The 23,906-nt window shown below is 45.2% G+C and overlaps 1 protein-coding gene across 3 annotated transcripts in view; it reads right to left on the bottom strand.

Moving 5' to 3' along the window:
- The window catches only part of LOC119449836 (putative thiamine transporter SLC35F3), a 213,644-nt gene that overhangs the window by 58,781 nt on the left and 130,957 nt on the right, over positions 1-23,906 (bottom strand). The window contains exon 1 of one of the 3 annotated variants that reach the window (XM_049665470.1): positions 12,060-12,462. The exons of the other annotated variants lie outside the window; for them this stretch is intronic. Within the exon in view, the coding sequence (XP_049521427.1) occupies positions 12,060-12,153 (94 nt within the window). The 5' untranslated portion in view covers positions 12,154-12,462. Of the gene's footprint in view, positions 1-12,059; positions 12,463-23,906 lie in introns of those variants that run through there. 3 annotated transcript variants of the gene reach the window in all.

Genomic DNA, 23,906 nt, shown 5'->3' with positions numbered 1-23,906 from the left:
TTCTTTTTTGAGTGGGCGAGGCAGGATCGTACAGTCCCATAGAAGGACATCTTTGTGTGCTATTCCGGCGTACTCTTCTTGACACTGTCAAATCCCGCCGTATGGTGTAATTCCACGATGTTTGCATTTCAATCCAATTAGATACAGTATAGCTATAGTATGCGCCTCGTAAGCTAATCATAGCTCGCAAGATGGCGAATTCGATAATATAGCGGAATCCGACAACAAAGCGCAATTTACCAGTGTCCAGAATAGGACCTCTGGAAACTGCAAAATACGTCCACTGCTATTTTGTGCGCAAAGAAGTAAATTTATAAATTATGATGACATTTTACTTACGATTATGATTGTTATAACTGCAGTTATTAACGTTCTTGCCCATAGTTTCTTAATATTTCGTTGTGATCTTTTTATACTTAATTCATCCCCCTAGGCTGACCTTAATTTACTTTTTAATACACCGGAGACTAGCCGTTAGGCTATTGGAGCAATTACTTGTTATTTTCGTAGTACTGTTACGTCGGTAACTCGAGCGCACATCAACTTGTGACTTTCTCTCCGTCTAATACTTTCTTTCCCTTCCCCTTCCCCCGGTCAAGGGTAGCCAACCAGGCTCAGTCATTGTTAACCGCCCTGCCTTTCACTTATCTCTATTTTCCCCCGCTCTCTTCTCCACACTGTGTGCTCAAGATTGATCTGCACTCCTGCCTTCTCTGTTCTCTTTCCCACTCCCCCATTCTCTTTCCCACATGTGGGCGATTAAACTGAACGAAGTCTACTTAACCTCCGTGCCTTTCCTACCCCAGTCCTCTCTCTCTCTCTCTCTCATTCTCTTCCACGACGTCAAATTCGAAATCTTAACTCTTATTGGCCGACAGGGATGCTACGCCCTTTCTTATTGGCTCGAAAACTAAACATGGAAGAATTCCATAGTACACTCTGTGTGTGGGCGCGCACTTCGCTGTCGCCACCATAGTTTCGCTAGCTTGTTTGCAGCACCCGCTGCTAGCATTGAGAAGAGTAATGGCCTGAAATCGTGAGGCTCGTCTTCGCAACTCAACGGGCTGAGTGATCAACGTCCATGGAAGCGTCCGTCACGTGGGCGCACTATACCAAACAGTTGTTCGTGCCAGCAAAGACCGTCCAGTGCGCAACGAAATGATAGTGTAGCAACCTGTCAATTTGAACAGAGAGGACGTTTCTTTACTATCGATATTATAAAATTGTCCGAATTCTTTTCCATCTAAATCGTTCTTTGAAAATTCTTTGCATTTTTCTTCTATGTAATCATCAATTCATCTGGTCTGAATTCTTAATTACATAATATTCTTCGATCCCCGGTTCTATTTTCCCTATAATTCGAGTCATTCCTGTATTTATTTATTTATTTATTTATTTATTTATTTATTTATTTATTTATTTATTTATTTATTTATTTATTTATTTATTTATTTATTTATTTATTTATTTATTTATTTATTTATTTATTTATTTATTTATTTGGGATACCCTCAGGGCTGAAGCATTACAGAGGGCGGCGGTAGCCAAAAAACGCAATCAGAAGGCAGAGCAAGTATACATATAACGAAAACAAAATAGACAAGACCGATTAATAACAAAACAAAATCAGGAACGAAAGTAAATCCTACTTATACAACGTTATCTGGCGTGATTATGTGCGTATAACCATTCAATTTATTGCCCATCCTGTATTGTGGGTACGCGACACGATTTAAAGGACCGTCATCATCGTCGCTTTTACATTGCACAATTCTTTTCTTGACAGACAGCGCAGATGTTATACTAATAAAGCTTCAATCTGCAGTTGGCTGGGTTCCGTAGCATCTTGCAGTTTGTAAAAGGTAATACGCATCAAGAATGCTGGCTTCATTCAATATTTTAGGAAGCATTACGCGAGTCGACCGTATAGGATCAGTGCGCGCTATCCGACCACGCGTCCCGCAAAACGAAATGCTGCCGTTGCGTACCAGACAGAATAAATGAGCAATCTGATCCTAGCCGCTCCCCGAAAGGCGAAGAAAAAAAAAGGAACCTAATTACATACCCGGAATCCGGGCAGCTTTCACCCGACCACCACACAGAGCCCGCAAAATGAATCGATTTCGTCTGCGTCGGACGTCAGAGAAGCGGTTTCGGTTTCCCCCGGACGACCAAAGTAGCAGCTTTCTTTCAAAGGCAGAAGTGTTGATAGCCTCCGCGGAGTGCTTTATATTCTGGGCAGATATTTGGCTGAGTTGCAATAACTCCGAGCTAAAGCGAGCCAAAGCGAGCCAGTCGGTATGCGAAACGAGCTTGCCGGCGTGGCCTCTTTGCAGCAATTCTGACGGGCTTTGTGGTACACGCGGTGCGTTCGTGTTGCCATATTTCATCTTCCGACTGCCTGTTTTTGTATTATTCTTTCAGTGCCCAAGTTTCCTATGCAGATGTTTCGTTACGAGAACAACCAAAAATATATAAAAGGAAGATGCAGTCGGTTGTTATGGAAGGCCTATCGTACTTTGATTTTCTGTGGTTTCATTACCTTTTTTTTTTCTTTGCTACGAGAGAGGATCGGAGGGCGGAGGGTGGTTCTCAAATTTCAACCGTGTCTATACTTAAAAATGAAAAATGTGGCGCTGCTGGGTTTAACGGTGGAAGCTCTGTACTTTAACTTGGTGCTTGGTTCTCCTGTGTTGTCGTTTATTTGGGCCTTTAAAGGGCGAAACATTTTTTTCTTTGTGAACCCTCCCAGACTTTCCTGACCATAGCTGCTGGATTCTGCTGGGTGCATCAACTGTCTTTCAAATAGCTCACACTTTATAAATTCATGGCCCTTCCCCTCTCGAGGAAATGCGGGTAAGCGAAGCTTGGTGGCAAGACGACGCTTTCACAAACGTTCCGCTTCGTTTGCCCTAAACTCAGCGTAGGCGGCTCTTCGCTGACGTTTGGCCTCAACATCGTGCGCCCGCAACTCGGGGTCCGCCACTCGGGGTTTCGCCTAGCCTTCGGAAGCCCTCACGCTAGAATCGGCACGTCGACGACGAGCCCTTTCCCGAGGAAGTTCGCGGCGCCGTTGCTCAAACGCAGCCTGCTCCTCGGCGGAACGCACCACGCGCGAAATTCCCATCCGGGCGCCGAAACTGATCAGAGGCGAGGGAAGCCCGGCGGAGCGCGTGCCAACCCACTTTATTTCCCTTTCCCTCTCCGCGACACACCACACGGCACTGATTGATCGCGTGCATCACGTGATCCGGCGCCGGCGCAGCTTTCCCCACACCTGCGATTTCTTTCTTTCTTTCTTTCCTTCTGTCTTTCTTTATTTCTTGAGCCATAGTAGCTTTAGCGTTACGTCGCCGGCTCAGGCTATCAGGCTAACGTATACAAACTTCGCTTGAAAATTTGAATTACGTTCTCTGGTGGGATCCAACCTCAGTCACCCAGCTGAACAACCCAATGCTCTGACGCTTAGGCCACACTCGCACGTATATAATTCTACCATGGCAACGCGAACTAGCTCTTTGATATGACCGCCGCGTGTGTCACATTGCGTAGCGTGAGTGTGCGAGATCAAATGCGCGCGCGCCAGTTTCCTTTACACGCAGGGATGAAATGGGAAATTGAATAGCATGTGATTAACCACTTCCCGAAACCTTCGCTTCACAAACATTTCAGGATGGGCGTTGGATCGGCATATTTCTTGTTTTCTTTTTCTTTCTGTGATTTCTTTGACAGTATCGAGAAATAGACTGAGAGAATCTCTCATCTATATTGTGGAGAAAATTCGATTCAGGAGCTCCATGTCATCGCTTATCCGTGTGGCTTAATATTTGGATGTGAATGTCCTCCATAGCTTTGTGTTTAGCTCTATCGGTGAACTTTCATTCGTACCTTTTTAGCTTGATCACAGCACTCTTCGCAAAAAGAAAAAGTCCAGTCATGCATTTTACCTACTTTTCAGCTTCCAGTGCAACCTTTTCTAGTTTGCGAGCGCGAGAAAAAGACAAATGAATAAACACCAACCAGGCCTAACCTTATTTTTTTTTAATCAGTGTAATCAGTGTTTATGTTCGCCCTAGAAACGCGAACCAATAGTTAGCGCATAGCGTTCTCTTGGTGTTTTGAAGTGTGTCATATTCCGGCTGCAGGAACAGCTTCGATGGCTGGAGCGCTGTGTCGTCTAAATCTCCACGACTTCTTAAGGGAGGTGGGGGGGGGGGGGGACTGTGGCTGTCCATTTCGGCCACCGCAGATATGCTGGAGCTCAACCAGCGAGAAGGAAACTGTGGGCGCCTGTGTCCTTCTAGCTGGTACCCCAGCCCACCCAATCAGCCCTTCAGCAGCAGCCGCAATGAACATGTCAACTAGATGGACATTTACAAACTACCCCCTCACCTCCCCCCCCCCCCCTGTGGAATATGCAATGGTATTTTGCCAGCAGCACGAAAGTAGTGTACAGTATATGGGTATTTTACGCACTCCTGTATAGAAAACTTTCAGAACTTTCTTCCATCCAACCCGAGGTTGTGTCGCTGCATACATGCAGTGATCACATGTGTTACTAAAATTATTTCCTCGTGTATCTTTTCAGACGCGTACATGCAGTCTTGGTAACGATTACTAGCCGAGACCGTCGTTGCGTATCTAGGTCCTCAATACATAACCTTACCTAAAAGCCAGAACAGATTTAAGTAAAAAAGATCGGGCAGCACCGCTTTATTACCCCTGACACGTATTACAAGCTGGCACCTTAATGTTAACATGTGAAAGTTTACAACCCAGAGTTCGGCATTTTTTAGCCTTGAAGTGCTTGAGAATGAAGCCTATGCCTGAAAATTCCCTTAGGACCCTGCGAGCACACCAACCTCGAGAAAGTGTGTCCCGAACAGCCTTCACTGCAGCGATTTCTCATGTCAAATCCGATGCTTGCAAATAATGCGGGAATGTCTTTGTAATGACATATGCTCGCACTCGAAGCGCTGCGGTCCCATAATTGCCAAGCAGTGGGACCGGGAGAATTCTTCCTGCTATTTAATCGCTTTAGGCAGCCGGTGACAGTCCCGTTTCACATTGCGCAACGGTGGTGGGTGCTCTTCAACAAGGCGGCCTGCGGCTAGACAAAAGATGCAGACAACCTCTTGCCACGTTATAAAAGCTTTGTAAAGAGCCCCTTTCAGAAATAAACGGTCGCACCAGGCGATGGGACGGATTTATATATCCAACAAACTTCGTGGAATCCTGGTGGTGAGAGCAATGGAACCATGTACCTTCCGTATACGAAGTGGATGTTCAGCCAGTAGACAATCGTTTTAAAAAGTACAAGGTTCGTCAAGTTTCTGAGGTCTGGAATCCATTTTTATGGGGGACTAGTTGACCAGAAAAACTGGAACATCCGTAATTTCTCATGGCAGTCACCCTGCTGACACATGGACATTAACGGATACCTGATCGACGGTCAACCTGTGGCCTCCCATAAATGTACGAGATCATCATCATCGTCGTCGTCGTCCTCATCATGGTCATTATCAGCAGCAGCAGCAGCAGCATCATCGAACTACTTGAGCAGCATTTACCTAGGTCTTGTGACTTGCCTGACTGAAATATGTCCTGCGTCGATGAAATACAGATTCTATTGGCACACGATCCAGATGTAACCGAGTAGTCAATTTAAATGTGGAAAAAGGCGCTGCAGCAGTTCGAAATGGTCTGAAGAGAGAAGTGTGTAAGAGCTCGTACAAAAGTGTTAACTTCTGCCTTGACAGCGGGCATTGTTGTGGTAATCCCCCAGGTGTTCAAAACTGCCTACGGATTGATCCCTTCGCAAGGTTGATGCAAATTGTGACTTTCACCTCAGTAAGCACGACCTTGCATTCTTGCACAGCATTTTGCTCAATGGCGCTTTTACTAATTACTTTTTACATAAAATGGAGCAGTGTAGTACTATTAACGTGCCGCACCAGCAGTGTTCACTAAGATATTACACGCATATCTTTAGCTTGTAAACGCTTCACAGGTACAAGGAAATCAACGTATTCGTTGAACCTCCGCTGCGATTCACACTTCGATCTGTAATGTGAAAGCGAAGCTTTCTAGGCCTACTTTCCTGGATTCGGTGTGGCTGCCTGGATGCACTTAGTATATATATATATATATATATATATATATATATATATATATATATATATATATATATATATATATATATATGCACTTATTATATGCGCACCGAATGGAAGTACCGACGAATGGTCTGATATAACCCTTGTATGCTGAAAAGCTGAGAAGTATACGCACATCTTTTCCTGCGTACCAAAAAAAAAAAAATAACTTCCTACATGAAACCTGTACATACAAGGTCGGCTCACAGGTATCTTTGAATCACACCAGTCTGTTATTGTAATGGTGCATTATATTTACCAGATTCTTTGATTTACTTTTTCTTTGATTTAGCCACTCAGTGCGAGTCACTGGGCGTGTGCCCGTTCTTGGTCAATCCTCTAGAACAGGCATGTCCAGCTATGATTCCTTTATAAAACATAAACATACAACGTCGGCTCACAGATGTATCTAAAGCACACCCATCGTCTAATAGAAAGGGGATCTATGTTTCACGGATTCCTTTATCTATTTTATTTTATTTATTTATTTTATTTTAATTACCCATTTGGTATGTGCCATTGAAAATGTGCCTGTTCTTGGCCAATCCTCCAGAATGGGTGTGTCCCACTGTGACGCTAGAGGTACAGAGCCCCTAAATGTTGTCTGACACGTGTCGTACTTTTCTGCGCTTACACCTGTCGTCAACATTGTTCCCTCAACAAACATCGTACATCGCCTTCGTCCTTGTGAAATAACTGCGCATACGTCTCACACTGTGCAGCATAGGCGCCTGACTTGGAGCTTGTATCTTGGCAAAGCTTGTGAACGACGTAGTTGCTTTTAAACATAAAAATTGCATTGCAATAATGTTGTGACCTTTGTGGTGAATAAACCTAGACATTCTATGAGATACATGTTGCATAGCACGAAAGTAAACAAAATTGTACGCATCGCCGCTAGTTGCAAAGCATTTATTCAACCTCTTGAATAACGATTCGCTTCACATAGACTCCAACATGTGCGTTAGATCTGCACATTTTTTTACCTGATGTTTTATTTTTGCGCAACATTGGCTCCATTCAACTAGCTGACATTTGTTTGTACTGAAATTCGTTTTATTAAATAAGTGTGTTTGCATTTCTGTTATTATTTTCTAAATAATTTCTACTTCTTATCTCTATTTATTATTGACGCTTCTTATCACTATTTCTTCATTTTTAATTTTCAGTCTGATCGTGCAGACTATCAAGCCAAGCGTTCGGCTAGGCTCCAGCATTCAATAGAGCCTGTTTATCCTGTGATTGCAGATCATTTAAAGATATATATTCGGGTTTCTTACAATGTTTATCAGACATAAACAAGCGTGAGCGTTTTTATTGTTGCAGACTGATGGCTGAAAACTATCCCTGGTCCTGCGTAGGTGTGAAATTTGGTTCATGGCGTGATGCGACTCTTGTCTAAGGGAATAAATGCAAGCTTCCAAACTAATCTTAAGCCTAGGCATTATAAGGCTTACTACCTTAAGCATATAAGTACACTTGAAAAATTTCTTGTAGCCACCGTACTCGCAACAACTGTACACGAATCAGCACGAAGTCGCGGAGTCCGGCGTGGTAGAACACATAATTTTGCCATTCCTAATGGGAAAGGCGGACACTGTCGATTGTTACAATTGTGGCACTCAAGAAATTCTAAAGTACCTGTTGTGGGACAGACCATCATATAAATATCAGAGGCATGCCTTTTGGAATGTTTAACGGAAACTAGATGACAAGTCCTTTGCAGAACAGAAGCGCCTAGGACCTTGGCCTCATGCGTATGCGATGTGCCAGGCCAAGGTAGCCCTGCTGCGCTTCTTGAGGTTCATCAGCTTACAAGACCACCTGTGACACACAGAACGATGGACGCTTTCGCGTGTGTGCGCATGCATACTCCGAACTTTTCTTATCTCCTCCTTCTTATTTTTCATTCCCTTTTCCCCAGTGCAGGGTAGCCAGACGGGCTAAGCCTGGTTAGCCTCCTTGCCTTCCCTTATCAAATCAATTTACCTTTGCAACCTCTCTGCGTTTTCTCGTCCCTGGCCTGATCAGCCTGCGATGAGGTCGAGACATTTGAGCATGCCCTTTGCGTCTTCCCCACTTTCTCCGACACATAATTTCGACGCCTACAACTCCCTGCGGTCTCGACATCGCAACTTCTATTCCCCGGCCGGCCCTACAGATCAGCCTTCAGGCACCTTCTTACGTTTCTGAAGGACACGGGCCTGTTGTGTAGCTTGTAAGTGCGCCGCCTGGCTACCGTTGACAGCCAAAGGCTCTTTGACCGCCTCGACATTTTATTTCTTCTTTCCTTTTCATATCCGTCTATCCTCCCCCACAATCCCTCTCTCTATATATATATCTATATCTCAATTCTCCTCTCTCTCTTTCTCTCTAACTCTCTTTATGTCTCTTTTCGCGAGAGCATAGACTGAGTCCTTATTCACTGCAGAGAGAAAAAATTCAGTGTTGATTTAGCAGCAAATGCGAGAGAAATGCGGTAGCATTACGTCGTATCTCTTTGAGGTCCCGAATCCATGATTTAAACCGCGTTCACCACATTGCAAAGTGCTGTTCAGAAGCCCACTCGGCACACATATCGCCTCTTCGAGGAGCTAAGTGCAACTGATGGTGGTCCGGAGCAGACCACCGTCAGTTGTACTTTATACATACGTGTATGTAGACCTCTACCACGTGACCATCTTCCTGTACACACACGCACACATTTTTTACACTCCTAACGCTAACGCATTAAAACAATAACGCTTCCTAGTGGGCAAGCAGTAGAACGCACAGGTGCCCTGAAAAATGCTTTTCAAGTGGTTTGCTCTAGCTTCGGTGGCACCACAGAGGCCGGCGCAAGTCATTGAGAGAGCGCATTGCGAGCAAATCTGAACGCTCCTGTTCGCAAACCCTGACGAGAGAGAAGTGGTGCGGTATGAGAAAAGAAAAACGCTGGCGCTATCTTCTGCAGCCCTTGAGGGAGCGCGGCTCAGCGCCACACGACCTCGCCGAACCACCTCCCTCGTCCCCGCAGAGATTGTGCTTGTGAAGAGGAAGAGGCGCTATTTTCTGCAGCCCTTTAGGGAGCACGACTCAGCGCCAATTCGCCCCCCCCCCCCCCCTCCCCGTTGCCATATCCCCACTCACTTCCCGCCAACCGTCTTTGGAATGGCCCAAAGGGTTGCCTACTCTCGTTACTATCTTCAGGTTCAAGTATGGTGTAAAGGACTTCTCTCTAGGACCTCATTTTCGCTAATGACCAGTCGTACCCAAAAACTGGTTCGCCGGGGTACGTTTGGGGACCAGTTTTTTGCAGTAGACGGCACCTATAATCCTAAGGCCATCTCAAGGCACTTGGGGTCCGAAAATAATTCCGAAACTTCAGCGTGCAATAAGTTTGCGAGAAGTTAAGCTCGCGAAACAATAATTCACAAATGTTTAAAGATTTTACAGACTTTTAGAAGCAGGAAGCATAACGCATTACGCACAAGATCAAACGAATAGTTAACTGGATGCGCTGAATTATAACTCGCAGCTGCCGAGTTTGAGCCCAGTCTGTCCAGTTCCTTCTTTTGCCTGCCCTTGTCTGTAACGTGCTGCGCACTCTGCTCTGGTGAATCACCAACAAATCGCAATAGCCACATTATAGTCACATATATACTACAATCTGTGCACACCCTTTGTCTAGGGAAATGTTACACTATTCCAAAGGATAGCAGTACTTATTCACTTTTTTTTTCTAACCATGCGGGAAGACAGCGTTTTCGGGTAAGATATCGGAAATGCCACTTTTTAAATGCACTGCGCGAAACCGCGACATATGTTTCCGCCCAACTTCGACCCGTATATGTCGAGGTAGGACTCCCCTGCCGGGGAGGCATGCCGTGCGGAAAGCCCGCGAAGCTAACGACCCATTAGTGGCAGCCGCCGCCGTGCTTTGCATACTGTCCAGCACAAGGGAGGCGCGCCCTCGTTGCTCAACAACGCAGAGGCCTGGTCTTCACCGACTCGCTCACTGCTCATTTACCGCTGTTGGCAGAGAGGCTTTGCAGACCTTGCGGCAATTTCGCTACGAACCTGACTCCATTCAATTTAGATTATCCTCCTCTGACCGCGAACGCGGTGGCGGTGACGGGGCGGCTAATCTGCGGCTGTCGTGAACCGAGCTTGTCAAATGACTCACGTCAAGAACAACTTACGCTGAAACGAATATAGCGAGCGAGCGCGTCCACGCGTGGTTGGGGCACAGCGCTGCGTTTTCTTCGTAGCTGCAGTTCCGCGGAACCACGCAGTAACTAAACTGTCTCTACACGTACGCCTTAGAAGGCGAGAAAAACTTTTGAATGAACACAAATGACCGCTGTTAAGGTTTGGTAGAGCATGGCCCCACGTTTTGGTGACTGTTGTTAAAAGTTCGAGCATCTCTTGAGGATGGACTTTACGACGTTTACTTATTTTGTTAAAGCATCAAAAGTTCTCCTTTATTTGGTATCTTTCTGTAAGAGAATCTACATATGGAGCTGCTAGGTTGTCATAGTTGTTATTGGCGCACCCAGTACTGATTATTTAAAACAGGTAGTAGTGTGCTAAGAGCTTTCAAGGCGCTTTCGACCTGATCTTCTCTATTTCTTAGTGGTGCGCTTGCACGGGTATAATATCACTTAATTGGGGAGCGTTGTGACATCCAAGTACTGCACTTTTTATGGCCCTGATATAAGTAATTGTTATGCCGACAGAATTCACACGGCTTTCAGTCACAAACAAAACACGAGGCATGGGAAGCGTGAAAATGGTGAATTTAAAACAACGCTGAGAGTACACTACCCGTGCTGCACAAAACTTTGCAATTGACCATGTCTGCCCATATGTGCATCCGGTTGCAGTTTGAACTTGGCGTGGGCGCACCCGCTTACTTAAGGACAGATCCAAGCATTCGATTAACGAATTACTCTTTCCATCCATTCACTATCCCAACCAAACATACCGAGCCGTTTTAAAGGCTTCTAAACATAAACGTAAAACATGGCAGATGTTGTGACGCAGGCTTCCGCCTAAAACGGAATAAAGCCTGATGAAGAAAGCTTTTGTGTTAAGATCAAAGCGAGTCAAAACCTCTGTTTTCCACCCTGCATTCGTGAAAATTTCTTTTATGCCGATCCTCGTGCAAGTCTTAAATAAGTGTATTCTGAACGCGGCACTTCCAACAAATATTTGCGGAATTTTCCGGTACAGTATAGCATTTAAGGGCACACACCACAACACGAGCGTCCGCTCCCAGTGTCCATCGTCTTAAAGTATGAACGCCGATCTTTGAATCAAACCCTCTCTTATGCGAACAGTCATAATTCACCCGTAAGACCACATAGATGTATACATTAAAAAACACTCATTCTAAAATCACCACAAAAACTTACGATACTTGCTGAGAAAAGCTTATTACGTTAACAAAACTGGTTTTCACCAATCAAAAATTCGTATGGTTAACCTCCCTGCCTTTGCTTGCTTCCTCGATCTGTCTCTTAATCTAGGCGACCCCTGACTAAATTTCTGGATGAAACTATACCATCAAAAGAATAAACACATATAAAGACAGTCGATGAGGGTCTTTAGCGGAAAGTAAATCAAAAATAATATTGTTACACTCTGAGGTAACGCTCTCAGCAAGACCATCAATGCCACTACAGGTGTAGCTGTCCTCATTAAGACACGTTGACAGCGGCAGTGACCAATTCACGCACCCCACACAGCGTTCGCTAAACGCCCATATGGAAATCCCTTCTTAGATTTCATTCCGCGTGATCCAAGTTCGTGACCACCCCCTCTCTATATACCACTCAACTAAACAACATGTGAATCCCTTCCTCGAGGTTTCAACCTCGACTGCTCCTTTAGCCTCAAAGCTCACCTCGCTCTCTCACTCACCGTAACGGCTGTCGAACGAGTCTCCTCCGAACAGATAGCTGATCTCGGACGGGCCTCGTGACAGCGGTGGCGCACGACTCTGTGCGGTGTCCATGTCTTGGCCCTCGACGACGGGACCGGGGGATAGCGTTCAACGACCACAGTGGCGAGGACCTCGGAGAGCGTCGCGACGATATCGAGGCGAATTTCCCGCGAGGAGTCGGTTGCCTGCCGTCAGACGGCGGGCCGGCGATCCGCGGCCAGCCGCGCACGCCACACACCGCGGTGTCCGGTGCGCGCGCGTTCTGGGCACGGCGCGATCCCCGTACGCATGATTAACAGCGACAGCGGCGGCCCACGCGAGGAGGAGGCGGAGCTGGCACGGCGACGACGACGCGCTGGCGCATCGATTCGGGAAGTTGTCGCCCCCGTGATCTCTCTCTCTCTCCCTCTTTTCCCGAATCCGGGAGTACGAGCGAAGGGTCGCCGCTGTGCCGTCGCCACCAGCACCGTACGCTGATCGCCCCTTCGCGGGCAGCGCGCATGCGGTGTTCCTACCTGAAGGCTCCGCTGGTGTGGCGCACGACGGCGGCAAGCAGCGCACCGCGACGCCAGAGACGTCAGTGCGTTTGGGATAAAGCGGCGAGAGAGAGAGGGAGCGATTGGGAAGCGCTGAGGGTGAGGAGGGTTAAGCCCAGTCCCTCTATACTCGCCCCGGGAGAAACGACCGCCGCGCGGGAACGGCGGCGTGGGTGGAGGGGAGAGAAGTCTAGAGAGAAGACACGCCTGAGCCAGGTCTGGTTCTGCTGGCGTGAAAGTGTATTTCCTTCGTATTCTTCCTTGTTTTTTTTTTCTCTCTCTCTCTCTGTTGGTGCAGCATAAAAGTCGATAGCTGGGCGTTTCGCCGAGTGCTTTTTGAGTAAAATTGCTTCCATATGTCAGTCTGGATCGGAACTTTCGTTCTTTATTTTATTGTGTTGTTTCTCCCTTTTTTTCTCTCTCTCTCTTTTATTGCCGCTTTTGTCGGCAGAAAACAGTTAAAAGCGCCGAGAGAAGAACCAGAATGCGCCTGGACGGAGAAGCGGTGCAATGCGAGTCAACAAGAATGAATGGAATCCGCAGTCAGTGCCTGTCATTTCGAAAAGCAGATCGCTTGAGAGAAAAGAGGAAAAACTGTGCGGAGTTTCGGAATATTTTGCTACTCTTCGGAACATTCTCGGCACATGACGTCACCTAGACAACGTCTGCGTTTTGTTCTAGAAAACTAAGTACAAGCGTAGCTTAAGACATGGTTTCATAGACAGGGTGTTGTAGGCGCAATGCCATTCGCGAAGCATATTTGGCACAATTATTTGTAAAATGTTGTAATTGCAGGTGATATGTGGTTTGTCTTGTACTCTTAATGTCAGATTTATCTCCCCTCTCTCTCTCTCTCTCTCTCTCTGTGTGTGTGTGTTGTAGTTTTTTTTTTTTTTTATTTTTTAACGCAGTGTTAGAAATTACTGCAGGGATGACAAGTACTTTTGATTGGTGTTGTTCTGTTGCCTTTCGTTAAAAAAAAAAGATTGATGCATGAACGTGCGTTCGCATAGCTGAAAAAGTGCACGACTGAGTACCACGGCTGAATGCGCAGGTGATAATTGTGAGGATAAAAAGTATTTGAGAAGTACGCCCGCAAGATAACGTGTACAAGAAATAGAGATGCGGATAGTATCATAACAAAGCCTTTTTTCGTGTCCATTGAAAGGTTGAGCAATGCAACAAACGGGGCTAGTTGGTGCATATTAATAGTTGTCTTTCGTAGCGTTCTACACGGAAAGAAAATGGAGAAGGCATGTGTAAAATATGTTTTTAAAGCGAAGCTTTCGTTGTCTCACTGATTCATCCGTGAGCGCCGAAAATGCACTGCAGGAAAGACAACTTACACAATGAAACTATCTGCGGATCTGCGCATACAATAGGACAATCTGCGCATCTGCGCACACAATAGGACAATCTGCGCATCTGCGCACACAATCGTAGAACACTACAGTTTACATTACCCGCCGTGGTTGCTCAGTGGCTATGGTGTTGGGCTGCTGAGCACGAGGTCGCGGGATCGGATCCCGGCCACGGCGGCCGCATTTCGATGGGGGCGAAATGCGAAAACACCCGTGTACTTAGATTTAGGTGCACGTTAAAGAACCCTAGGTGGTCTAAATTTCCGGAGTCCCCCACTACGGCGTGCCTCATAATCAGAACTGGTTTTGGCACGTAAAACCCCATAATTTAATTTTTTTTACAGTTTACATTCGCAGTTATACCAATTAAAATAATGGGAAGTGCAACGCCATGCTACCCATACGAACTGTCTATATCTGCGTTGCATTACGCGCGTCACGCAATGCATTCCCGCCCGTCACCATGGGTAGGCCGCGGGTGCAGCGCACGGCAGAAGAGGCTGCCGTACGAGAACGTAAGCGCGAGCGCGATCGTGCCCCTAAAGCCGATCCCGTGTATCGGCAACGGCATGCAGTCTGTGAAAGTGTGAGTCTGTGCGTGTGCGTGTAATCAACGGCTACATGCAACTTAACGAAATGTGTCTTCATTCAACTTCAACGTTCGAAAAATACAATCCTAAACAAGCAATCAAATCACTTATGCGTCGCATCGGATCGCTCAGCATTTCTTGGGTTCGTTGCGTGGTCATCAGCTTTGGACGTTGACTTTGATTCAATTTGCATGGGCGAAAGTATCGCGTTCAACCATCTTCCCTTCAGAAAGCGGCTTAGTTCTTCCCGTGGAAAACGCAGCGCAAGGATACCACTCGTCTAGTGAAGTTGCATAACTAGGAATTACCAGAACGCATGCGTATTTGCATGCCTATGTTCTTCATGAAGTTTACAAAGACTGAACGTTGAGCAAGATGTAGGAATTTGTGTGACTGAAAGTGACCAAAATTTTACCTTGCGCCGAGAAAATTCTTAAATCAATCAATCGTGTTACTGAAAGGCAGGCTAGTCAACCAGGACACATGTAGGAACCAAAGAGAGAACACAAACGTTGACTATCGACTGAATGGTCGCTCAGGCGCTCAGAGGCGGAAAAATAGGAAGACACAAAGCTTATATGCGTATGCTCAAGAGAATGCAACGCCCACCCGTCAATAATGGACACGCGTAAGTAGTCGCGGCACTTTGTTGACAGTTTAGTTTAATCAATTTGCTTCTAGAGTTTTACGTCCCAAAACCACGATATGATCATGAAGCACGCCATTGTGGAAGACTCCGGATCAGTTTTGACCACCTGGGGTTCTTTAAGGTGCACACAATGCACGGTGCACGGGCGTTATTGCATTTCGCCCCCATGCATCGAAATGCGGCCACCGTAGACTGGATTGGATCCCGCGCCCTCTGGATTAGTAGTGCAACTGCAAAGCCACTACGCCATCACGGCGGGCTGAAGACAGTTTCTGATCAGACGTAAGAACGAAGAAGTGCGTCTCATGGTCGAGGCAAGGCATATTGTTAATAGCAGTAGCCCGGGCGTAAGTCAGCCCTCGATTATCTTTCACAAAGGGTAATTGTCGTGGTAAACAGTTATCGTTCATGAGTTGCCGCACATGTCTATCAGTGACGGTGTGTCGCTGCCTTCCCTTGAGCGTGCGCATGTAAGTTCTGTGTCTTCCTTCTTTTTCGCCACAGTGCTCCCTTTCAGTTGGTAGTCGACGGTCGACGTTTGTGTTGTAGTTTTCGTTGCTACTCGTGTCCGTGTTGTCACGCCTGCCTTTCATAGCTACTACGACGTGGGCTGTCCCTAGATAAGTGCATTCGGCATAGTTTACGTACTCTTATATAATTACGCGCCATACGTTTTACCCTCTTTTTTAGTGGCTACCCTCCCACATCAATGTAGCAGGCAACCATGCTGCTGACAGTTCTGCGCGCACAGCGTAAGAGTTGGGGCCAACGAGAAAGACCACTCTGACTCGCAAAGAAGCAATGAAGCAAGCTGTCTTAGGTCACTTTCGTTTTTGTGGGCTCCACCACACCCATACTGTAAGACTAAGGGATTACACAGAACTAAAAACACCCTACTCTACACCATCCACACAGCTAGGGTCAGAGCAAACTCTAGCGTGACCAATGATCATGCAAGACTATAGGTGTTAGCGTGTCATGATCGCGTGTGCACTGCCAAGCTCTTGGTGACACTGACTTTTATTTGTTAAAGTATCCTCAATGAGAGACTGTATGAATCAGAGACTGTATGATATGTATGTATGCCGGAACAGCTCACGAGGACAAGACGTCCAACTCGTTTCTTATCCGAAAGCTATCTACCAGCCGTGTCCCTGCTCGTGCGCTTGCCACAGACCGTGCATCTTTAATGTTTTCCTTTTATGCGTGCTACTTCTGCTCGCCTCCTTAATACTGTCAGAAGCAGGCGCTACAAACGCAGTCTCAATAGATGGACTCAAAAGTAGAATGGCCCGGCACACAAGCTCGAGTGACATTTTGTTCTTTCGAGGGCATTGTTTAAATTTAGGAGAGGGGCGTTCCGGCTCATCATCCAATTCCGCCTCGATAAAAGGACGGAGTGTGAAAGGTTGGTCGCTTGGGTGGGCTAGCAGGACGAAGTGCGATGAGTGGCGCGTACGCAGTGAAGTCTACTTCGTTCAATGAGGGGCGATCAGGTAGAACTATTGCCGATGGGCCATTCCACGTCAAATCAACCAGCGTTTTTTCGACCGTCACAGATATAGATGAAAACATTTCGCAGAGTTGTCCTGCGCGAAAGATAAGGCATGGCAAAAATACTGGAAACAACCTGAAAATAAAGCGCTAAGAGATGAATATCGCGCGTTGCGGAATCAAGTAATGGCTAAAATGCGACAGGTGAGAAGATCCTTTTTCATGCGACAGTTTTCACTGACAAATGTGACGGAAAGAAAAACGTGGGAGATAGCGAATGAACTAATGGGTAGGCAGAAAAAGGCTTCCATTGATGAAACAGTAAAGAAGAATTTTCCAAAGGAATCCGTGAATGAACTCTGTGATAAATTTAATGATGCGTTCTTAAATACAACAGAAAAATTGCGAAGCATAACAGTCCACATCAACCGAAACGAGCATGTGCGCATACAGCGTATCTGCCCCTCATATCAGCGGATGATCTATGGAGCATTATTTGCAGAATGAAACACTTCAAGCCACCAGGATATGATGGCATTCGTCTCAGAGATTTGCACAGGAACTTTGGCGTTTTAAAAGATGTTCTTCTGAACATACTGAACGGTATATTTCAAACTGGTGACATACCTGACGAACTTAAAACATCTGTTGTCAGGCCTGTGTATAAACACGGCAAGAAAGGCGACTTAATAAATTATAGGCCCATTGCAATACTGTCATCGATAGCACATATTATGGAAAAGCATGTTGCATGCGTTATGCAATCATTCTGTGAAAAATACTCTTTGAACAATGCTGCGCAATTTGGCTTTACAGAGAATAGAAATACGACAACACTTGAAGAATTTTCTGATTATGTTTACAATGCAATAGAAAATAACCGTGTTGTGTTAGCCCTATTCCTGGATTTAACGAAGACATTTGACACGATAGACCATGCGTTACTACTCGAAAATTTAAGCTCACTTGGTTTCCGCGGCCATTTCACAGAGTTTTTTGTCAGTTATTTACAAACAGGTTGCAGTGTGTAAAGCTTGATAATACATACGGACATTTGAAGAATGTTACTTTCGGTGTACCTCAAGGAAGTACACTCGGCCCACTGCTTTTTAACATTCATGTGTCTGATTTGGGTTTATTGCAGATTAAGTCGAAAATCTTTCAATATGCTGACGATACAGCGCTCGCACTAGAAGTCACTGACTATTGTACTGGTGTTAAAACGTTTCAGGCAGATATAACTGAAGTAATTGACTGGTTCTCGCAAAATTTTATTTTTTTAAACCTTCACAAAACAAAACTGACATGTTTTAAAAACCCCCATAAACCAGTTGCTTTGACCCAACCACTGTACTTACACTCATCCCGTTGTTACCCATGTGATTGCGAAGCCATGCAAATAGAGCGAACAGTTCAGTATCTGGGTATCTACTTCGACCAACATCTCACTTGGAATGAGCACATCGTTTATCTCTCTCAAAAGATTAGGGCCATTGCGGCCATGTTGTATCACCTTCGGGGGAAATCTCCGCTTCACCTTAGACGAGTAATCTACACAGCATTAGTCGAACCTGTTTTAAAATACGGTATTACATTATATGGCAACTGTTCCGAATATAAGAAGCAAACATTAAATGTCATACTAAAACGAATTGTGAACAGTATATCTTACGGTACCAAATTACACTCAGTTGACATGAAAGAGAAATACGATGAGTTAGGCATCCTACAGATTCGTGAGCTGTTTTATTTTGTTGTGTTGACGCGGCATTATTATTCAAATGAATATAAAACTACTGTAAAAAAAGATGTTACATTGAGGGAAACAGAACGTTTTGTTAAACCACGGGTCTATAGTAATTATGGTAAAAAGATGCGCAATTACTATGTACCAGCTATTTTTAATGAAATTCCTGATGATCTATGTCTTGCAAGCAAAAAGAGAAAGATGATGACTAGTTTAAGACATTGGTGCGTAAATGTATTGCCTTGCGTATAGCTTTACTTGTTTTGTATGTGTTATTTTGCGCTGTCAAATTTATTGGCAATGTCGTGTATAACATGAAATGCATGTATATGAAGTTTTTTTTTTTAGAAGATTCTCCACCTGCTGCCTGACCAGCCAACAAGCACAGCCTGCTTAGGCAGGTCAGAATTTATGTTCGTATATGTTGTATTGACAAATAAACTTTGAAACTTTGAAACTTTTTAATCTTACTCCCGTATCAGTTTTCCTGAACGTACAACAGGACGCAGGATCCGGTGCAGCAGGACAGACATCGTCACACATGGAGGAACATCGGAACAGAAAACCTCATCTACTGCAGGGTGCAAGTCACCACCGCGGCAAAACTAAATCAACGAAAATCGAGCTTTTCACTTTTCCATCCATCCTCATTACGCTCCACTTTCTTTCCGCCACCTTTTTTTTTCTTTTTCTTTTTTCCTTTTCTTTTTCATTTCCACCAGTGCAGTGGAGCTGGGTACATGCATGAATGCATGTAAATTTGAACCTCTCGACCCTTGCGTAGAAAAAAAAAAAGAAGAGCTTTCTCTCTCTCTTTCTTTAAGGAACACTACATCTATCCTCCGCCGAACTGCTTAATAAATCCGCCGCCTCGACGTTCATAAATTATTCGGTGAAGAGTTCCAGACTCCCTGCCTAATACCTTAAAAGCATTCCGTTTTTAGCTTGCTGCGTTGTACCGGATAAGTGGATGAAGTCCCGTTCTCCCGTTCGCGTTTCGACGGAATACGGAGAACTAATTAGACGTAATAATTACACAGTGTAGCTTTTGCTAAGCAGCGAATAAAAAGGCAATCCGAAGTTTCACGTTGCCTCTCACAAGTAAAGCTCGACTTTCTGGAATGTGTGAAAACTTAACGAGCTCGCTCAAGTTTCGGTGGAAAGCAAGAATCTTTCCTTTGCGCGCGTTAATTATGCGCGTTCTTTGGCTTCCCCTAGTGTTCGAGAAGCTCTCCTGGGCATAGCTCCGACGCCAGGAGCTTCCGTGGTGTTTTCACTCGTAGCCATGCATACGCGTGAGTTATCCGTAAGAAAGCAAGTAATATTTGTTTTCTATTAGTTGTTTGTCGAGGCTTCAAAATTAAGTTACTCTCAACGAGCGAAATGCTACCCGTTCGGTGGCAATTCTGCCGGCTATGTTTGCATAGCGTTACGTTTAGGTGCGCAAAACTTTGCGGAGCGTGTAGTCCTTCTCGCTCTTTTTCCCCCTTTCTTTCCTTCTCTTTTTTGTGCTCATTGGTGTGTTAAAATGTGCTTTTTATTTATCTCTCCTCAAGAAAAGTTCTCACATGTAAGAAATAAATGCGAGAAAAGCTGGTGAATAAATGAAGGTGATGAAGTCTTCAGCTTATAAGTTTCTTTTCATGGAGCTTTGCGCAACAAGAAAAAAAAAACGCGTTAGGATTTCAAAAAGTGGTGCGCTTTTCTTCACTGCACGTGTCATTTCAAACAGCGTTAGAGGGACACTAAATAGCAACGGTAAATTTTTTTAGACTGATAAAATATTTGAAAACATAATTTTTTTTCAATCGTTCGAAAAACGTTCATTATTATTATTATTATTATTATTATTATTATTATTATTATTATTATTATTATTATTATTATTATTATTATTATTATTATTATTATTATTACGAGACAAAATGAAGACAAAACTCCGTGCCAATACGTCAGTGTGACGTCACGAATTTCGGAGTATATACCGCAGGAAAATTTCAGGGAGCCGAATTCACAAAGCTTTTCGTTCGTAAGAGCTCTTTGTCATTGGTTGGCCGCTTTCGCTAATAATACGAGCAGCATCGGGCATTCGGGCAGCCTGATGCCTGATCCAGCCAATCCAATCCGTCCTTGCGAACTATTCAGATGTAAGAACTTGTTTGTGAAGACGGACCCGAGAACTTGCTAAATTATCTATCTGCTTTCTTTACAACGCACTGCCGTCCTCCTTCATGGGTAAACCATTCACCGTACGCGAATACACGCTCTCAATTCTCGTGACATCACCGCAAGCTCGTGCTCTATTGGCGCACATTGCCACTAATATTTTATTTCTTTCTTTCTTTCTTTTCTTCCTTCCTTTCTTTCTTTCTTTCTTTCTTTCTTTTGTCATTTTTGGTTTGCCAAGCCTCCTCTCGCGGTGAGAGCGGCCGTTTCGCTATTGCATAAGCGTAATTTTATAGCGCAGGTTAATATCCCTATATACCTATAGTGCCCTTTCAAAGGAGTGGTGATTATGGCATTCCTGTATTGAAAAGCTACTTCTGGAAGTTCAAGTCGGTACTGGTCATCGTTTAATTTCTTTACCGTCTCTTTGTCTAGCAATGTGCATTGTACGGCGGGTTGGTACGTGTTTGAAATGAGGAATCACTGTGCGATCCGTGTGTCTAAAGTTGGGTATCCCGAATATTATAAAACAATTACGTCGCTATTCTGCGGAGAAGTATCTTGACAATGATAGATCGAAACAGTCATTGTTATATAAAATTGACCCACAAAACAAAACTTTAACGTGGCAAGCAAATCTCTCGCGACACACATTAATTCACATTAATTCATTAATTCACAGGATTCAACTGAAGTGGCATATATAAATAGGTTTCGGTACAGAATACGCCGCTCCAATTCTTCTGATTGTGGCTGGGGCCATAAAATTGAGACATTTTGCCACATTTTTCTTGAGTGTTCAAAATATGCTGCGGAAAGAAGAGCGCTAGTGAAAAAAAATATGATGTTTGGACTAAGAAGTTCGGACTAAAATACTTACTTAGTGGACAAAGTTCTAGGAAAGCGTTTATTACAAGTAATGCTGTTCAGATGTGTGTGTGTGTGTGTGTGTGTGTGTGTGTGTGTGTGTGTGTGTGTGTGTGTGTGTGTGTGTGTGTGTGTGTGTGTGTGTGTGTGTGTGTGTGTGTGTGTGTGTGTGTGTGTGTGTGTGTGTGTGTGTGTGTGTGTGTGTGTGTGTGTGTGTGTGTGTGTGTGTGTGTGTGTGTGTGTGTGTGTGTGTGTGTGTGTGTGTGTGTGTGTGTGTGTGTGTGTGTGTGTGTGTGTGTGTGTGTGTGTGTGTGTGTGTGTGTGTGTGTGTGTGTGTGTGTGTGTGTGTGTGTGTGTGTGTGTGTGTGTGTGTGTGTGTGTGTGTGTGTGTGTGTGTGTGTGTGTGCGTGGTGTGTGTGTGTGTGTGTGTGTGTGTGTGTGTGTGTGTGTGTGCTATTGTATGGTGTGTCTAAGTGTCATCACTTGTGTGTCTGTGTGTGTGCTGCATTACATGTGAAATGTGTGTAGCCGTGTGTGTGTGTGTGTGTGTGTGCACATAATTATGGTGTGGGTGTGTGTGTGTGTGTGTGTGTGGTGTGTGGTGTGTGTGGTGCTCACTGTGTGTTGTGTGTGTGTGTGTGTATGTACATTATCCCCCAGGTTGTCAGACATGTGAATGTGTGTATGTGTGGTGTGTGTGTGTGTGTGTGTGTGTGTGTGTGTGTGTGTGTGTGTGGTGTGTGTGTGTGTGTGTGTGTGTGTGTGTGTGTGGTGTGGTGGCGTGCGTGCGTGCTGGTGTGCGTGTGTGCGTGTGCGTGTGCGTGTGTGGTGTGGTGTGCGTGTGTGTGTGTGTGTGTGTGTGTGTGTGTGTGGTGTGTGTGTGTGAAGTGATATCATCCTTGTCAAGTTCTGGCGCTGTGAACTTCAGTCAGAGAAACGGGATAATCGTAAAAGAATGCCTTGAACGAGAGAAGCCTTTACTGATCATCGACAAGCGACTGGTCGTCTTCCCTCACATTTAGTCATAGAGAGCAGTCGTGCGTCTGTCATTGTTGCTCGTGATGGTAACGAAAATATGTATAGAACTACTAGAGACCCGTAGCTGCTTCTAAATCAAGCCTTTATCCGCCATTTTTAATTCATGTGTTAGCAACCACACCGAATATGTTTGACCAAGGTACTAAACAGGCTCCAGGCTTCTCCATTTTGTCGCCTCCGTGGTAGATCAATGCCAACTGCGGCATGAACTCCGCAGCATGAACTTCGCACGCACGCAAGGGGCGATAGATGCGAACGTGAGCGCGTAGGTTCATGCTTGTGCCCTTTTCGACGCATGCGGTAGAGAATAGCAGCGTACTCATAAAGGTCAGATACCAGTCGTCAGAGGTCCAAATACCCTGAAGGAGAAAGAACGTAACAGGTACAAAGACGGGGGCGGGGGTCGCGACATTCTCAAAGTCCTATAGCGTCGTTCCTCGAATATGACGTCACTAGAGCACGGCCGTCGTCATCGTTCTCTGTCTCTTTCATCACCTCTACTCGTTCTTCGAGAAGGCGGCGATGAGCCAGGCTTCTCGCATTGAGAGTGGGCGCGAGTTCAAACACCCTCTCCGTCACCGCACCCTTTGCTCTCGGTGCAGGATATCCCGAACCGTAGGGTGGATGGAGCGACAGACGTGCACGGAAGACGAGACACGCCCTGTCACGACCGACCATCGCAGTCCTCCCCTTCCCCTTTCCTTTTTTCCCGCCTTTTCGCCCGTCAGAAGTAGCAGAGAAGTAGTAGTAGCCTTCACCGACACTGTGTTGCTAAATGCATGCAACGCTGTTGAGCCTAAAGTTGTGAACCTCGTATCTCGCCGGCGCTCCAACGCTGGCTAGACTCTAATCCTTGCGTCCTTACGGAAGCAAGCCCTTGTGAGCCTTCACCCTTATTGGCTCTAGCTAGAGCCAATAAGGGTGAGGCCTCGCGAAAGTTTGCTTGCGTAAGGACGCAAGGATTAAAGCCAGCGTTATAATGTCGTATAAATCCGAGGGAACAAGAGAGAGAGGTGGATATAATGAAGGCAGGGATGTTAACCTAGGGAACAAGTCGCTGACTAAAGGATGGCCGAGGTGAGAGGAAAGCCGTACTGAAATCACTATACTTTTTTTTTTCACTTACATAAATGTGTTATGGGAGTGAAGGCTACGACTCCTGCTTATGAAGCCAAAACTCAGCGTATGACGCTCAGTGTGAAGGCACACAGACATGCATTCGCATATGCTCACAGTCGTGAATATACAGGTGACACAAAGCAAAGCTTACAATGAAACGCTCCCTTATAGTGAAACATAATATAGGTATGAGATCTGTAAATATGCATTCATTAATCTCAGCCAAGGAAAGGCTAATACCGAGAATGCAAATAAGCT

The sequence above is a fragment of the Dermacentor silvarum genome, chromosome 4 (genome assembly GCF_013339745.2).
Source record: "Dermacentor silvarum isolate Dsil-2018 chromosome 4, BIME_Dsil_1.4, whole genome shotgun sequence".
NCBI classification, from domain to species: domain Eukaryota; kingdom Metazoa; phylum Arthropoda; class Arachnida; order Ixodida; family Ixodidae; genus Dermacentor; species Dermacentor silvarum.
This window is presented reverse-complemented; position numbering and strand designations above follow the sequence as displayed.